Source organism: Hippoglossus stenolepis, chromosome 22 (assembly GCF_022539355.2).
Source record: "Hippoglossus stenolepis isolate QCI-W04-F060 chromosome 22, HSTE1.2, whole genome shotgun sequence".
Taxonomy (NCBI): domain Eukaryota; kingdom Metazoa; phylum Chordata; class Actinopteri; order Pleuronectiformes; family Pleuronectidae; genus Hippoglossus; species Hippoglossus stenolepis.
This window is the reverse complement of record NC_061504.1, coordinates 4324491-4343400: the sequence shown is the minus strand read 5'-3', so window position 1 is coordinate 4343400 and position 18910 is coordinate 4324491. Positions and strand designations below refer to the sequence as shown.

Sequence of the window (18910 nt, the reverse complement as noted above, 5' to 3'; positions counted from 1 at the left end):
ATGACAAGAAGGAGACATGAAAACTAATTCGTCAAATATTTCTCGTCATTTTAAAAACGTCCAAAAATAGGCTAATGCTACCACTTAGCATGGCCACTCACTCTAATAAAGGAACTGAGCAATTGTTTTTTGTTTACTATGGCTCAATCTTGCTTGCATCACAGAAATGGACCTTTCCCTACATTGGAATATGGAGTAATTTATTCTTAAATTTTGACACTTGATGTGTGTTAAGGTTATCAGAATCACTCCAAAAACAAAAACAGTATACCTCTACTATATTGTAGAAAAGACAAAAGCAGAATCAAAGATGATTTTCTGAGGCAGTATTTGATCACATATTTTCCCTCTTTAAATACAAGTAACAGGCCTGATAAAATGTTAGAAAGAATGATGTTTTCTTGCTAAACAACAGTGCTTACAGTTGCTACAGTGTGGACAAGATATTTGTATAAATGCTATAATACACAGGTTGTCAGTTTTATTGGTAAAATTAGGTACTTCCCTTTCTCTCAGCTTTTCCTTGTACATGTCTTTACCTTCATGCCCGTAACCACAGCCCCCATCTGCCTCACACATGGCTCTTTATGAATAGCGCTGTGGTGCTATTGTTAGACTAAATTAAAGGGATGAATGCGGTGTCTGAATCCTCACGCCCTTCCCATTCTAACCCCACAACTGTGAGCTTTTGTCCTTTTGCATCTTCAGAGATGTGAAATCAAAGCCTCTCTGGTGTACCATTTTGCAGAGCCACGGGGCCCTAAGGAGAATGGCTGCCCCCCCCCCCCCTCGCTGCCATTGTGAGCTTGTGGAGCTCGTCCAAAGTGGAGCGCAGGGGAGTTTGTTTGACCTTTACTGTCATTCAAAGTGAACTCGATATATACTGTGACTTGTTGTGCTCAAACAAAGGGGCATGCCTCTTCGTAGTGCAAAGGCTAAGTGTATTCAACTAGAGGTGCATTGAAAAGTTGAAGCTTTTATACTGTATGAGGTAGAGTGGCGCTTTTAACTGGATGAACTGGCAACTGCATTTGTGAATCAGCGAAGCAAAAACTAATTGGTTTTCTTCCTACGAGGTGTTTGCGTCACCTGCTTTGGAGACCAAAATAACTTCATTTGTTGAGTCAGATCTCGACACACCTCTGTGTAGTTACTGAATAGATGTGAGAGCTCATATTACTGGAGGCATCGAATTCAAATGAGTTAAACCCTCAAATGTTTTAGAAGTAATTAAACATGATTAATGGTATTTTTGTGAGTGGCAGTAAAATGAAGTAGAGATTTTTTTTCATTTAACCTGCGCTAATTGATTGTTAGCAACTTGGAATCAGCCTAAACACCATCTGTATAGACTGTATATAAAAGATGGATGACATGACTGGCTGCAGTGTAACAAAGAGCCTCCAGTATGTTAACGGAGGGGACGTGGAACAAACTAAAAACTAAAGGAAATCAAAGAACACATCGAATGGTTCTCATTTTAAGTTAGTTCTTTACACACTGATGTTCAAGTTCTCACTTTTTTCTGATAAGTTTGGTTATAATTACTTATTTGATGCTATAAAAAGGAGGTGAAACGTCATGATTGAAAGCTGAGACGGCAGCATTCATATCCAAGATATTTTGGTTTGTTTTCTGGATAGTAGGAGAAAGTTAAGAGGTGTCGTCCATCTTTATATACAGTCTATGGTTTCATCCCCCAGCAGACATGGAGCAGCATTAATTTGGACTCAGGTAAACCTGAGGATTTGATGTCCAATATTTATTCTACTTTTAGCTTTGTTTTGGACTCTACTCTCTACCAACTAAAACAACTTTGTGTATGGCACAAACTTTTACTAGTCAAGAATATGGTGAAGGATGACTCATCTGACCTCATCTCTTTTTTCTATACTTCAGTAAATCAGTTTGGCTTTTTTTACCACTTTACTCTTAATGATTGATCTTGTTAACATACTCTGATTAGTTCTGTTTTCGATAGTCACTGTTCCTATTGAAATACCACGCAGCTGTAAGGACATTGTGATTGAAGTTGTTTACTGCTGTTGGCCAGAAAACCCAAACAATGAACTGAAAGATGCTAAAGCTCAGAGTAGAGCTGAGGACAAATGCAGAGCCAGGTGATATTTTTTGGGATGTTCATCATGAGGACCATTCTTTTAGACTGAATTACAATGAGCTTTATTAAAGATCTAATTTGTTTGTCTTACCAACAATACCAGCTCATCTAATTACACTGCTCATGATTGCAGCAAATCCCTTTGCATTAGAGGAAACAATTAGTAGCTCAAGAGAGTAAAACCCTGCAGTGCATGATGGTTCGAGTGTGGTTTGATTTATTATGAGCACATCGCTTGAAATTGGCAAAGCCAATCTTGCTGCCAAAATGGCATCTCGTGAGGCAGGGAGCGTGTTTAATGTGTGTGTTTACTGCACAACTAATTTAAATGGTAGGCTGTGTGCCAGCATCAAACAGAAGCTTGAGCACACAGATGTTAAGTAGGATAGACTGAATGTCCATCCTATGTTTATTTTCGTAATTCAAGTTCTATACATTCGGTTGTTTTTTTTTGTTTTCTTTTTTTACAGTTATCTATAATAAAGTTTATGGTTAAACTTTAGAATATCAAGCTCCAATTACATTTCTTTGTCATTGGGCTTTAATAACTTCTTAGAAAGCTATTTTTTCCTCAAATATATAAATCACCTATTCAGCATTCATGAAAAGGGGTTAGTGGACTCAATTTAAAATTGAGGACATAATGCCATCATCATTTTCTCATCAAAGCTCAGTTATAGTGTTTTTAATTATCATAAAAAGGTGCTAAAAGGTTGGTCAGATGTTGGAGTCGGTTCCTTGATTTGTGCTTCGTCGGGTATGTCTTGTTCAAAGGCGATGTTTGGCTCAAACACAGAATTCCCCTTTAACTCAGCTCACTGCACAAAGTTAAATATTGTCCCTGATTGGCCCAGACAGTGACGCAGTCCCCTGTCAGAGTGGATATGTTTACTGTTGCCTTGTGTGTTATTGTTACTTTGCTCACTTCAGAATTCCCACAACCCTTCTCATAGGTTATTGGTTAAAATCCTAGAATAAATATAAATGGAGCCTTATTGGTGAGCTGCACTCTGATCTGGAAAGGGACTGGCATGATGAGATATCGGACTAGATCTCATTTATATTTGGCAGAAGACAGATGGAATATTTCCCCCTGGTACAGCAGGACCTCCCAAAAGTCCTTGTTCCAAAGGGATATGTACAAATGTCACTTTTGTCTATCAAGCAGTCCCAGAGAGACATGGTATTGGTAGTCTGGGATGCGGACGTGCCCCAGGGAGAGGCTAGTGGTGACAGGAACTCTGGGAAAGCTCTGAGACTGAGAAAAGTAGTGTGACCTTCTGTTCAGGAAGTGGTTTTTGTGCTTTTGTAGCTAGTTTGTTTGCCTGCTTCTGTCATCAGGATAGTCACTTCTCAGTGTGTGAAGAAACAATCCCATATTCCTACAGAGGCATTTTCACCAATGAAAAACAGTGGCATTTAATAGACAGACAGAGGTTGTATATCATTTAGAAACTGAAAATATGTTTCCATCTATATAGTGAGAAGGACTATGGGGGAAAAGAAGAATGCTTATGCCATTGTTCCATCAAATTTATCACGATACTTTCCGACTCTGTGTCCGTCACATTAATAAAAAAGTTGAGGAAATTTGTGAGAACTCTGGGGCAACAAACAGGAACCTGTTTTCCATCTTTCCTCGTCAGCCTCTGCCCTCTGCAAACAATGTTCTCCTGTGTTCGTACTTTATTCACAACACGTTGAGTCTTAAGTTATTCTTCTGTGGAAGTGATTTATTCCTTGTGTAAATTCTGAAGTTAAACAGATGTTCAGAATTAATGTCTGAGCTTTGACAAAATGAGCTCTTCAAAACTGCCGCACTTTTACGTGTTGTCCTTTTTTCAGTCCTTGTTAATGTGCTGAGGGGATTACCAGGAAATCATAAATCAATAATCACGGCACAATGCAGTGTAATCTATCCAACTGTTCTCAACAACTGGTAATAACTGCTGGAGATATTGATTAGAGATGAGGGCCTGCAGCAAAAGTAGCAATTTCATAGCCAGTAATGAGTCTCGCCATCCCAAACTACTTGAGATAATTGGAACAAAACTGTCAATTGTGTTTTGCAGAGTAAAGGATAAGATGTGGAGCATATTTACGGAAACGATTAAATGTTGGAGGACTCCTCGAAACATCGTATTTCTTAATGCTTTGGCCCTTTACAAGCATTTGGGGCCACGTCGTTTGGAAATTGCAGCTTTGTGTCTGCCAACAGAACAGCAGGGCAGCAATCGTCTGCATTTCTTCGGACAGAAATGCAATAAAACCCCAGAAACTGCTCGTCTGGTTAATGATTCACCTCTCTTCTATTCACGTAAAAACATGAGACAAACAGTGTTCGCCGCCAGCAGAGGAGCAAATTTACAGCAGCTCTGAGGACATCATTCAGCACTTCTGAGCGCCATGTACAACTACGTGGACTTTTCCCGAAGAGCTAATGCCACTAATAATTTATTAATATTTCTGAGCTCTCATGTGCTTAATAGAGATTAAGTTATTTATGAAGCCACTGATAGCTTTCAGTCAAAACAGTATAAGTAAGTCAAGCAACAAATTTACTCATCAATAAATGTACACATCAATTCAGACAGGATATTTTCCATCAATGCTACACTGCAAAGGTTAACGGCAGTAACTACAAAGCTACTACTGTTACTTTTGTACTGAAATCAATACAATATTTTGATGTTCAATTCAATATCTTTTAATTAAAGGCAGTGTAACCACATTAAATGCAAGGATTCCAATGACTCCATGCACATCTTACGTAAATACATATGAGTCTTATGAAGATGGTGACAATAACTTTGCAATGAGCCCCACAACTAAAAACATCTGTTGTCTGTTGTGTTTCTTCTACTAGAACTGTTATACAACCAGTTTGACACCTCCAGGATTTTAAATTAGCTAATTATGTTATTGTGTGACAAATTTTTTCTTCAATGAGCAAATGAGTACAGCAGACACACAACAATGTGTAGTGTTTTAACAAAAGTGGGTAAAACTTTACATTACTGACAAGCTATTAGCAAGCACTTTCCCCAACCTTTCAGTGATTTCCTTTCTGCATGTTCTGCAGACAAGGTGACCATCTAAACATGACTCCAGAGCTTAGTACCACACTTCAGACATACTTTCATTGATGCTAAAAAAAAATTAAAAAAAACAAAACACGTTCCATGCTGCAACTCTGCCTCAGGGAGTCGGTTGTTAACTTTGGTTTATACTAAACAGTATTTACCCTGAGTTTCTTTGAAGCGTGGTAATCAAAGCCAGTTTTAATGACAATTAACACCAACTGTCAGGAATGTTAGTGTGGTTTACAGGGAAACCAGTAAACATTTCATCCCTGCTAGCTAGTTATATTAGCTTTTGCAGGATTAACCTGAAGTTTTATTCTGCATCTGTCTCATTTATTTATGTGGAATGATATGAATTAACAATGTCAAAATTTTCAGTTACGGATAAAAGAGATAGAGGGAAATGATTTAGCTTTACTTAATGTTGTCCATAGCTACCATCTCATCAGCTGGCTTTCACTCTTGGGTCAACACTCTACAGCTGATTGTTAAACAGCAAAGTAAGTGCGAAGACAAGTTCAGCCACAGATTGTGCGGGAACCAATAGTGCACTACAGTGTTACTGCAGTTTGGCTTGGTTTTACTAAAATGCTGTTTTCCCCAAAATACAAATCAGTAAAACAGATGTTAAAAATCTGATTCAGGTCTGACTTTGGACCAAATATTTAGTCTTTTACCCCCACATAAAGTACTGGCACTTTTTAATTCTGCCACCTGATTTTTCAGCCAGTCCCAGTCCAACTATTCCCACTCCAGTTTTAGCAGCACAACTGGCCTGTATGACATGACCTGACATGACATGAACACAATAGGTACAGAACTTGGCTGCAGCTGCACAGCACTGGGAGAGACCTATTTGCCAGCCAGGAAAGAGGTGTTATTGTGGACGAAGTGACCAAAGAGCCGTGGGTGTCCGTCTAATGGCCGTGGGGAATCAATGAGTAACACTAAGCCAGATCAGAGCAGGGCCATGGGCGCCGCTAATTGCTCTTGCTTTATTTGCAATCAGTCCAACATTCTGCCGCTAATGTGATTAGGTCACTTTGGACAAAAGCTGCTTTTGGCAAACACCTCCCGTGAATGATGTGTTTGACGTAAATCTGAGAACTTGGCACTGCTCAATCCGTTCACTCACAGCAGCCTTTTGAAGTCGGGATTGTTTGATGAATTTGATAAAATAGGATCAGTCTTTCGGCTCAGTCTTCAGCTACAGTATTTGTTGGGGAATATCAAGCTGTGAAAATCCAGTTTGCAGGTTGAGAATGAGAGTAATGAGAGTAACACTATATTAGGTCTATTGGTCTAGAAGGCAAGAGGCTATTGATTTTGTCAGATGCAATATATTATATATAAGACCAGCTGCATTTAACATGGCAGGTAATTTTGTAAGCACTACACTGTATGAGAGGAAGAAGAAATCAGGGAATAAACACAACATCTGTCAGTTTTCAGGTGAGAAAATCTGTTCCTGCGCATGGTGTCAGTGTCACAGGAGACCTGTCAGTGCAGGTGATTGTCAGAACATCTCTCTTCAGCCACCCTGCTGATACTGTATTGCCCACTGCTACCTCAACATTAAACTCAAGAGGCTTGCCAAACTGTAAAACCATTCAACACTGATGAGTCTATGTAACAAATAATATATTCTCTCTCTAACAATTAAAAAGCTGAATTCATGAGCAATGACTACATTCTGGCTCAATGCAGCATGTGGTTTAGCTGCTTTAGTCTAAGTAGGTCTGGTCTGACACATACCTGCCCAAGGACACTTCAGAATGTGGACTGGAGGAGTCAGTGATTGACCCAACAACGTGTTGGAAAACAATTACCTACTGAATGTGTAATCCATCTGACATACAGCAAGATTACCACTGACCCCGAGTTGTGTTTCTGGCTACTTGGCAAAAGTAAGTCTGAAATGTAGCTTCGCTTTGCTTTCCACCAAGTGCTGAAGAAAATGTGTCTATTTAGCTCCTACATACCAATTTATTTGACTGCTAACCTAGTCTATGCTGTTGATGATAGTTGATGAAAGAATCAGGTGAAAGGTCATTTCATCCATAGTTGACCTAAAAACATTGATTAATGCAACTTAAAAGACAATTATTGACAATATTTTGAATATGACAAAATATATCACACAATCCCCGTTAGGGTTGGGGAACACTAGCATTACCTCCACACAGGTATTAGGGTTAGCGTACAGTGTTTGGTCAGAATCTTCTAAATCTATGACTGATTGTATGTTGTTTTTTTCACGTCATTCAGCAAGTTTATTATAAGCACAATTGAACGACGTGTGATTTGATTTGATGAGAATTTTGGGTTTAATAATTATTATAGCTGTTTTGCCTTGAACTGACAGTCAGTGGAGACAGACAGGGCTGGGATGATGGGCTGCTGCTTAACCAGGTGAACTACAGTTGTGCCACCTGATCTGAAATTTGATCACCGCTCAGCTAACTCTCAATATAATCCTTCAATTAAAATGGAAAACGAACAACAAAACTGAGGACTTCGAAGCAGTTTGACTGACAGGTGCAAAGAGGCTTCTTCTTCTTCTTCTTCTTCTTTCTTAACCAGCACCGATCTCAGCTTTCCTCTCACTGCACACATTTGCCTGTCTTTGTTATCTGGTCAGCTCAGAGCACACTATTCCTTGTGCAAACCTTTAGTGAATCTGGGCCACAATGTCCATACTGACGCACGATAACAAAGGCTCCTTTCTTCCATGTGTACATTTCTTTCCAGTGGCAGTGAAAAGCAGGAGATACAGTTACCTCTAATGAGGAAAGGACTTCACACCCCATTGGTTGTTCTGTCTACCTGGAATCCAGGCCACTGTACCAGAAACGGCACAAAATAACCTCAGTGGGAAAAATTCAGCACCGAACAAGAGAAGTAAATGTGGTCAGAGAAGAAACGGGTATCGGCCTTCTGCAACAGAAAATACGTAATACAACAAAACCAGGGTGAAGTTCTCTGTAGCTATTCCATTCATACAAATGACAAATTGAATCATCAACCACTGCCGTGAGCTCAAATGCTGGACTTCAGTTCTTTAGAAAAGTAATGAAACGTGGCAGAGACGCTCTGGCTGACATAATTGGTTTCCTCCCATTGTTTATTGTGGCTAATTATGAGCAAAGACAGGCTCAAACAAGATGGATGTTTTTTTCCCCCAGTTCAATGGGAGAGCTCTTTCTCCATTGTCTCATTTCCATAAGCTGCAGCTCAATAAGATCACAAGGACACAGATACCTGCCTGGACTCAAGTGGACCACTCAGGCCCATTGGGAGTCATTCAGGCACATGACAACTCCTGTAGAGAAGTGGACTGGAAGTGTGAACATTTGCTTGTTGATGTGTCTTAGCAAACAACCGGCAAAATGCCCCAAAAAAATGCTCTTGTATGGGACTGAAAAAGTCAGGAAGGTGTTAATTCACTTAAAGATTTTTAAAAAAGTGTGGTTCCTTGTCCTGTTGAGGAGGATGTGCTCTTGCCTGTACAATTTTTGCAGGTATATGCAAGTTTTTTAAATGCAGGTGAACCTGCCATAAAAAAAAGACGATTGACTTTCTTCCCATTGCCAGTAGAGTACGTTCATGGCTACTTATGCGCCATTGCCCAGAAGTTCAATGCACGTAATAACATTGTGCCGAAAGTTGCAGCGTTTATACTACCAAAATAAAGAGGAAGAATTAGCATGTGAACTGACAGGCTCTGCCGGTCTTTAATGCCCTGATTTTGTCGCCTAAATGTGCAGGGTCATTCTTTAGAGAAGACAAACAGTTATGTAAGCATTTGCCTCCTGCCCATTTTCATTCTTCTGTGACTTATTCTAATCCACTAGGGTTCTATTTCTACTTCACAGTAAGATACTTGTAATTGTTTGCCACTTAACTCTTGTGATTTTCTCTCACGATATTAACAACATAAAACAAAACACATGCAGTGTCATGCCTCATAGAATTACCACAGAGGCCTCCCATAGACACGTTATAAAATCTGAAAATTGCAGTAAAGGTGAATATTAAAAAAAATATGAGAAGTTGAAATAAAAGAAAAATGAAAGCAGAAACGTCCTTAGTTTTGGTTACATCTTGAATGGGTGCCGATTTATTTTAATTTTGTTAAATCTTCAAGACTTCCCTAAAACCTTTTGCATCACCATCGTAGAACCACATTTCAAAGTGGTGATAACAGGTCGTCTCACTCAACAGCAAACACACTGGTTTGTAGCTCTGTGTGATCCACACACAGCCACAGGCCTCCTAATTCTGTCAAATGAAGGAAATCAAAATTTCCATGCGGCAGATTACTTGTTGACGGTAAGCCATTAAGGGAGTGAGTCACTGACCTGCTGGGGATGTTTTTTTTTTTTTTTACTGGTGATGAAGGCTGATGTTGTAAAGGGGAGACTAAATAGCCCATATGAGAGATGCAGCTGATGAAGAACTTTGAGAGCCGATGCTTCATCCTGAAGGCTGTTTGAACTCTGCCTTAATGATGTGGAACTGTTCAAATTAGCATTTAGATGAAAAGTCTGATGAAGTGCTTTGGATCTTGTGGCCTCTTGGGAGCTTATCCATAGCTGATTAGCTGTGGAAGTAGTGGATGTCATATTAGGCCCGAAAGCTTGATAATCAGCACAATTATCAATCGACAGTCGGGCACTTCAGGTATATTTTTCATTCAATACACAGTTAAACAGAATCCTGCTATTCCAACGTAATTTCTACTTAATAAATTCTGGAAGCCATGGAGAAGAATTTGAACAGTTTCCATATCCTCAACATGTTTTTATCTGTTCTCTACAGCTTTGGTGGTGAGATTTCTAACCAGACGCTTCATCTGGGAGTACGACCCAACACTTGGTAAGACAATCAGATAACTGTTTTTATGACCACTGGTGCTGCCATTAATACTGCCGCTGTCTCTTTTTCTATCCCTACTGCAATGGTAACAGTACAACTGCTGCTACCATCAATGCTATGAATCACCACAACTACTTTTTCTCTTGCAGAGAGCTAGAGGACATGTTTAAAAACCTCTCTCTGCAGCTACAGCCTGTATGTGATTATAAACTTAGCATGAGGATTCAGGGGAATCAGCTAACCTGGTAATCCACTTACTGACACCTCTAAAGTTCAGTAACTGTGTCTCATTTCCGTCCAGGAGGGTTAAAGTGAATCTAGACCAAATGTAAAAACATCAGCTGGTGCTTTTCTGGGAAAAAGATAATTTTTAATTTGTATTTACTCCTACAAGAAAATCATATCTAAAAGCAAGGCCACTTCTGCTGCAGGGCTAATGCTGCAGATCAGACTCAAACACCACTAACCTCTTTTACCACCCCTACAAACATCATAATAAACAGTATGGAATGAGTTTACAGTTGACAGCAAAGTACAACAAGTACAATTGAGTGCTCAGAACAAAACACCAGACTTAGACGTTGCATGATGCTTCTGGCCGTGACCCCCCATATGACCTCAAGATGGAAGGAGGTAACTGCTGCTTTTGCAACTTACATAAACAAAGGAATTGCGTCTATTCATATGGCAAAGGATTATCTGGATATGAAATAAACTTTAATGGGATATGAGATTTTGGTCAAATACATATTCAGAATTTATTTGAAAATGCTATATTAAAAGGTGTAAAAACAAGGAACACTACCAGCATAATTACATTGAAAATATATTAAAAAATAAAAAAGTAAAGAATTAGCCACACTCCATAATGCATCAAATGCGAGTGAAAAAAACATCACAAAAGTAAAGTCAGACATTAAATATTTAATCAGTGGATGTGTGGATTAGATTGTAAAGTTTGGGTGATTAAAAGCTGAACTCAAGGTGATGCTATATACTAGTGTTTTCTAGCTATGAGTGTTTTTCCTGCCCGGGTGCAAAATATAGAATAGGTTTCCATATACACTGATGTTGATTGAGCTCATTTCATACACTGTAATTATAGGCCACAAAGGCATCATGCCTCCTCTCTAAGGTGCTTTTCATTTCCTGGCTGCACACAGTCTGTCAGAGGCTCTGGATTGCTCACATGGTGCTCGACTCAACACCACATCTGTTTCTGAGGAAACATCAGGTGCAACATCTCAGGAGAATGCAATTACCAGCATAGACAGACTGCACTCTAAATTAAAGCTAGTCACCTCTTACATGTAAGAACCGGATGATCACATTCTTGTAGCCATGATGGCGTCTGTGTCACAACTCGTGCCTGTGATGGTTGTTGATATTTTTAGGTTTTAAGGTGAGAAAATAGAAACAGAGCTACCAGGAACTGAAAGGTTTTTCCCCCCGAGGACAGAACTCCAGCACCTTCTTTAAACATGAGTAGGAAAAAATAGATTTTGTTTTTTTCCTCTAAAAATACAGCACAACAATAATCCAACTGATGAATTTTTGTAATGTGGGGTATTGTAACTATGTGTACCAGCTTTATACAGCATGTGAACTGTAAGAACTCCAAGCAGTGTGCATGTTTTAAAAAGCACGAAATGAGTGTAAGTTGGCGTCACAGAAGCTCTGTTCGTGGGTTTCTGACCAATCAGAATGCCTGGCTAAATTAACCCATGAGGTCAACATGGTAAAATCATAGTATGATATCATGCAGGTAGAGAGTGTGCATTCAATAGCTGTTTCCAAAAATCAACTTCAAATGAATTTGACTCAGTATTCTGAGTACAAATGTCAGCGCGAGAGAGAGGAAGAGAACAAGCAGAACGGGCTGATGAATTAATGCACAGCTATAAAGAAAGATTTGACTCAGTGAAGTAAAGTATCGATCATTATGTGATGATCAGTGCTGATACGTTTAAACTGTAGTGGTTCAGAGAAGTCAGCTAACTCGAATACGCCAGTGCGCAATGTTACCTTTCCCTCCAGATCTGGGACTATGATACAGAAGCTAAGCAATTCGTTTATAGTAATCAACCGCTTGTAGTGATAATTTGGCCCGGGACAAACATGATCACTATAAGCAGTTTCCACTGTATAATGGTAATGATGAGCCTCAGTTCAACATAACTCATCGCTGCTTGATGCCATCTCAGAATAATCTGACTGCAGTTTAATCTATTAATAAAGTTAAATGTACAGTGTACTAAACAACAATAATTGCACCATCTCATATTACAGACATAAAAGTGTGGATAACTGCTTAGGACAGTCTTGCCGCATACACTCAGTAAAAGGCTGTCTAAGTTTGTGTATGTTGTGGGTATTAGATACTCTTCCGCCGACCAGTTGGATCTCATTCCCTGTGGCACAGCAGCTGCTCAGAATACTAATGGGGAAAATATTGCAATAGTGATTTCTGCCCATGTTCAAAGGCTACTTACAGTCGTATCTCCTTTGACTCAGCTTGGCATCATAACATCAACAATACTGCATCAGATGTGTGCATTAATAACATTTCTGGTGAGAATATTTGGAAAATAAGTAACTATAAAGCAGTTTTGATATTGATCTAGTTGATTTTAGAGCAGCACGCACCGATGACCTGGCTGACTGGCTTTTGTTTTTGACACTTGGAGTCTGGCGTGACACTTTCTCTCTCTCCTGCCAAAGCAGCCTGCAGGCAGTGAAGGGTTTTGAATTATGAGGGATAAATTGCTTGGTGCCAGGAAAATTACTGCGTTTGTTTCTTTCCAAGACCTTTAGAAAGAATAGTAGGGCCGGATAAATCATCCTGGCCATGCCCCCTGTCAGTACATTTAGCAACAGATACACAGAGGGGGTGGACGAAGACTGGTGTGCAGCTGACAGAGTGATGGCTCCTGAAATAGGCAGTCCCATGAGTCTCAGTGTCAAGACTGGTACTCCTCAGAGATGCTCCTCATGCCTCTGGCCAAACAGCAATAAATCGCCGTCCCACTTCCGCCTCTGGCTCTCTGTGACATTTCATTTACGTCACAGGACGCAGTTTATCCTGGAAGAGAGAGCACACCTGGGACACAGTGGGGTGTACGTGCAGGGACTGGAGAAACAGCACAGCTTCAGACCTGCTCTTTAAAACGCTCTCGTCGCAAAGTCTGAACATCTTTCTGACAGGTCTTATGTATCACTGTTTACATGAGTTTTTCAACTTAGCACTAAATTACAGGGAGTACAACAGGTTGTATATCATTGGTGTAGCAGTTTCGTCATAAAGGGAAAAATATTTAAATGTTTTAGCACATATTCCCTGAGAAAGTTAAAATTCTAACATTCAATTCTCACATTAACATGAGTTAAAACTTTAAACTTCAGATGTTGGTCAAGTTTTTTTTAAATATAAATAACCCTGCTACTTCAGAGTAGTTTGTGTTGTTGCCGGCAGCCTCGGAAAAGTTGGCTCGGTTGACAAGATATGTTAGCTAGTTATTCAATAAGTTAAGTTAGCAAAAATACTAACTTTGGCACAACCTATGCAGCTTCCAGTGTTTAATCACAAACTGATAACTCGCATTAAAATTCCCATTCAGATCAGGAGTGCTTCCAGGAAATAGCCATATGCTCACACTCTAAACTCCAACAATGACAAAAACTCACTCTCTGAAGTTTGTCTCATTAATGGTGGTTTGGTGAGAAATATCCAATAACTTGACACTAGCTTCGCGCTCCTTTGTTTACAGCGTGAAGTTTGTTTTACTACTGTAAAAACATTCCGAATTATTGTGTTCCTATGTTGAAGAATTTTGATTTCATAAGAAGAGATTTCATTAAAAGGAACCTGAAATGGTAGTGAGGAAAAATGCTTCCAGAACCACCCACCTCCTAAACATACATTTTAAAACTCATGGAGAACGGAAAAAGCTCAGCGATGGAAGGAACATGATTTAATAATTCTTATTACGAAAAAACTAAAGTCTGGTCTCTTTCTTCTAATATTGAATTTCTTCTTGCTTGTAAAACGAACAAAGATTCCCAATGGTCTCCCTTGACAAAATCACCATGCATCAAGAGATGGCAACAGAACAGGCAGGATATGACTCACAAGATGAAACACTTGCAAGACTGGAGTCACAACCTCAAGAAGCTTTGATAAAGTGCTGGCTTAACCCATCTGGTAGCAATGATGGCGAAATCATACAGAATCTGTCTTTACAAGAAGGCTTTGGGGGTTTGTGTCGGTGCTCTCTGCGAAGTGTTTACACAGATGGGAGTTTTTTACAAGGGAGCAATTCAGGCAGATAACTCCTGCCCTGTCCAAGGTGGAATGAAAGGTCACAGTCACAGTTCACACCTGTGTTCCTGGGCCAGGAATAAGCAGCGCTTATCCTGTTTTTCAACCCAGCTAGAGTTGAAGCTCAGGCCATCTCAGGTCATTGTGGGAGTCAGCCATCTCCCGGCAACAAGGAGGGTCCAACAACCTGCTGAGAATGTCCGCTGAGAAGAGAACACGGTAACCGAGAACATGCTAAGAATGTAGCCCAGGAGTGACCCTATAGCAAATGATTAGGCCACATACCATACACCTTGAGCAGCAGGTCCCCAGTCCTCTATTACTTTGTGTAGCTCCCCTACTCTCCCTCACCATTTCCTGCATCTCCTTCACTATAACTATAAAAAATTATGATGGCATAAAAAATTATTCAATTAAAGTGAGAAGCTCACGTCGAAAGAGTGGAGCTTGTCAGGTGGACTCAGGTGTCACTGGTATCAAATGATTCACTGGATTGAATTTTCTTGTCCTTTGTGTCTTACAGAATCCACATATCGGCATCAAGCCAACATTGATGATGAGGTTGTTTCCATGGAGATTCTGGACACTGCAGGGCAGGTGAGAAAAAGGATCAAACCACTGTGTCAAACATTTGTCGTTCAGTAGTTGATACAAAACAGTGATTTAAAATTATGCATGCTGCATTTTCTTTTACTGTGGAACTGCACTTGAATGTTTTTTTTTAGTTGAAAACTAAGTTATGACCCAGCTTGGATGAAATATATTAATAATGGCTTTAATATCAAATTTATTACCAAATTTATAAATAATCGACATTTATGGGTTGAACATGGCTCTTAACGCCACCTAGTGTTTCAAACCATCTTGGACATTGGAGGGCCAAGGCTTACGAAGAGTAGAGTCAACCGTTTGGGATGCCTCTACATCATGAAATGTATGTAATGTATGTAATATATATATATAAAAAATATGAAAAGGTTAACACCCTTGGTCCCCTGCCAACAGTGACTGCTCAAGTGGAAATCTGGAAAGCCGCATTCATTTTCAAATCTTTGTTGAAACTAAACCCCCTAAACCACCACATCATCTACCATTACCACTACTCTGGCTGTTCCTCTCACACACACACACCGTCTGAACCGGATTTATGAGACAGCCACTAGCAGTTTAAAAACCTCAGGACCAACATGCTCCTCAGACCAGGTTTAGCCCCGGCATCTCAGCACCAGCTGCCTGTGCCAGCAGTTCAAATGGCTCAGAATGAACAAGGTCTTGACCATCAGGAAACTCTGGAGCTACTGGAGTCGTAGCTCATAGCTAGACAACCTAGGTGACTTAGCACTAGCAAGCTAATTGGTCTGTCGTATGTGTGTGTGTATGTTTACTATGTCTGTGTGACGGTACACTTTAACTGATTAACCCTTTATGAATTTTGACAAACATCATTTGCTCAATTCTCTTATCTACAATAATTGTATTCCAAATTGAGGAAAAATTTGAAAAACAATCCATACTTGAAATCATTCAGCTGAGTATTGACACGACATTTACTTTGGACGGACACTTGAGGTAAGAGTTGTGGGAGTGGATATGAGACTGAATGGCACTTAGAGATGGTGGTTTCCTGAAGTCTGACAGAAACATGGACATGAAGATGAACTTGCGTAAGTCCTCCAGCCGATGATAAATATGCTGCACTGGTGCGTAGGTGTTCTGCTGGCAGCTGATTTCCCCCTGCCACTCTTCAGCCAAGTCATCTCACTCATTACGCTGTGGTCTATTTTCAGCAGGCGTTGGGATGAGGTCTGAATGTTTCTGAACGAGGCTGTGGTGAATGTCGGACCTCTCCTGACTCTGATCTTATCAAAGCATGGTCCTAATTCTAACATGATTTGTGGGGCTGCAGTCTTCTTGGTAGCTCATAAATTCCAGGTTCAACAGTCGGTCAGCTACACAAACGTCAAACTCTCCTCGGTCCTCTGGAGGAATGCTGTATTTTTAAGCTTCCTCTACCAACAACTGTGAGATCAGAATCTGTGTGCCTCCCTATAGTCAGGGTATGCACAGTTAAGACCAGAACTACTAGATGAAATATTTCTGCTTTGCTGCTATCGAATTAAGAGCATATGCCTGAATGTTTGCACTATATTGCATTTCTAGCATAAGCAGGTGTGAGAGAGTGGAAAGAGTTAGAAATGAAACACTCGATAGGAGAACTAGGTGTCTTATACAAGCTAACATGGCTGAAAACTGCAAAGAATAAATATTTCTTTTGTTCAAAGCCAAAAGGGCAGAAAAACATAAATGCTTTAAAGTGTCACTAACACAAAAGTTCAGAACAAATCTTTGTTTTAAGCTTGAAAATTCCAATTTGAGAGTCATCTTTTTTGTTTTGATTTCAGGAGGATATCCAGCAGAGGGAGGGTCACATGCGTTGGGGTGATGGATTCATCATAGTCTATGACATCACAGACCGGGGAAGCTTTGAGGATGTGGCACCTCTTCGGAGTCTCCTAGAGGAGGTGAAGAAGCCGAAGAATGTCCCTCTGGTTCTAGTGGGCAACAAGTCAGACCTGGACCATGTCCGGCAGGTTGGCACAGAGGAAGGCGAGCGGCTGGCAGCTGAGATGGCATGCGCCTTCTATGAATGCTCAGCATGTGCCGATGAGGGTGGTGCGGTGGCCGAGGCTTTCCACGAGCTCTGCCGCGAGGTGAGGCGCCGCAAGGCCGTGCAGGGCAAGGCCAGGCGCCGCAGCTCCACCACACATGTCAAACAGGCCATCAACAAGATGCTGACCAAGATCAGCAGCTAGGGAAGACCCACAAAGTCGTCTGATCACACAAGAACAAAAATATATACATTTTTGTAAATGTTTTAAAGAATTTTTTGTTCCAAAATGGACAAAATGTGACTGATATGACATGGAATGTGTTCTTTGCTTATTCTATAATCATGTTCCATCAAAAGATCCAAAGTGCAGGTGCTCAACATTGCACTCTCCAATTGTAAATGTTTATTATTATTTCTCGCCCAAATACTCAAAATTATACTGGATACAGATGATACGAGATGGTTCGTGATGAATCATTGATATTATTAAGTTCTCAACCTTTTTCTTTTATCCTCTCATTTAACTCTTTGAATCAATAAATATTCCAGAGAGCAGTGTGAAACTCGTGCATGCAAACTGTCTCTTTTAGCATGCAGCAAATCCAAGCCTTTTCTGACGAGAAGATTCCTATCTGTATGTTGTCAGTAGGGGGATATTGTGATGTGCGTCGGCCCATGTGTTTGTGTCAGCAAAGGAAAATAAGTTCAGATAACTACTATTAGATCCACTGTCCTTTACCCACGTCAACTCTGAATATTTACCAGAGTTGTCAACATCCTGTCCTTCAAGCAAACCTTGTAACAAAGTCTACTACGTTCTGTCGACTTCAACTGTTCTGCAGTGGACTGCGGCTCCCTGTGTTGGGCTAAGACATGTTAACAAGATCTTTTTCCTCACGGAAGTAAAGCACAGGTTCAAAAACATGTCGAGGCTCATGGGAGAACATTTTCTGAAGTTTTATTGAAACCTACGAAAAGAAGCAGATGGCCGTCCTAACATGGCCACATTCCAGGGAGGCTATTCATGGCTCTAATGTTAATACTGTAAACTACAGTACGAATGAGATAGAATATTGCCTTAAGCACTGCTGTGTCTTAGGTGTATACAGAACCCAAAGAAATATACAGTAGTTCATACTGTAACTGTTGTAATATGTAATATCTGTCTCCAGTGTGTGACCCGTCTCTGAAGAAAACAACCAGCTGTTCACTTGCAATTAAAACCAATATATCCCAGACCTAATGAGTCCATATGTTTGGTTGACATCTATGTGAATGTGATTTGACTAACTAGGAGGCCTTCAACCAGACCGTTAAAAAAAGCTGCTTTAAGATATGCACTGAAGTCTGAAAATGTTCCTGAAATTCTGACAGGGCTAATATATATATATATATATATATATATATGCAAATATCCGAGTCAGTTGCTCCTGATGCTCCTGATGCTGCACATGTGAGAATATAGCAGGGAAAGTGCAGAGTGAGAGGGCATGTTTCTGCCATGTCAAGCACACAACAAATGCAAAAATGGAAGAATACAAATGTCCCTGAATGAAAAAGAAGTGTTGTATAAATAGAACACACCGACAAAGATGTCCCTTGAAAGGACAAGATTTCAGGGCTATTGGTGACGTCTTTTTCAATGTGCTGTGCTTTCCGGAGCAGATTTTATTCACCATGTCCTACCTCCTGCATGTTCTATCTAGGCACCACCCCCTGAATGTGCTGGAAACGCCTCTGCTCGAACAATCTCCTGCTGCATTCTTCATACATGAAAGGCAAACCTCCAGAAAATGTCTAAAACCAGCTAGAGTGACGTAGTGTCTGCAGACCAAACTTACACTTGCTTTTACCCAACTCCTGAAACCCATTTGCAACCTACGGTTCTGCTGCATGTTATT

General features: G+C 40.2%; 1 protein-coding gene across 2 annotated transcripts in view; it reads left to right on the top strand.

The window, feature by feature from the left end:
* The window catches only part of rerg (RAS-like, estrogen-regulated, growth inhibitor), a 35923-nt gene extending 17676 nt beyond the window's left edge, over positions 1-18247 (top strand). For both annotated transcript variants that reach the window (XM_035147034.1, XM_035147033.1), the window contains exons 3-5: positions 10024-10080; positions 14922-14995; positions 16801-18247. In XM_035147034.1, coding sequence (XP_035002925.1) covers positions 10024-10080; positions 14922-14995; positions 16801-17211 — 542 coding nt within the window. In that variant the 3' untranslated portion in view covers positions 17212-18247. The remainder of the gene's footprint in view (positions 1-10023; positions 10081-14921; positions 14996-16800) is intronic.
* The last annotated feature ends 663 nt before the right edge of the window (positions 18248-18910 follow it).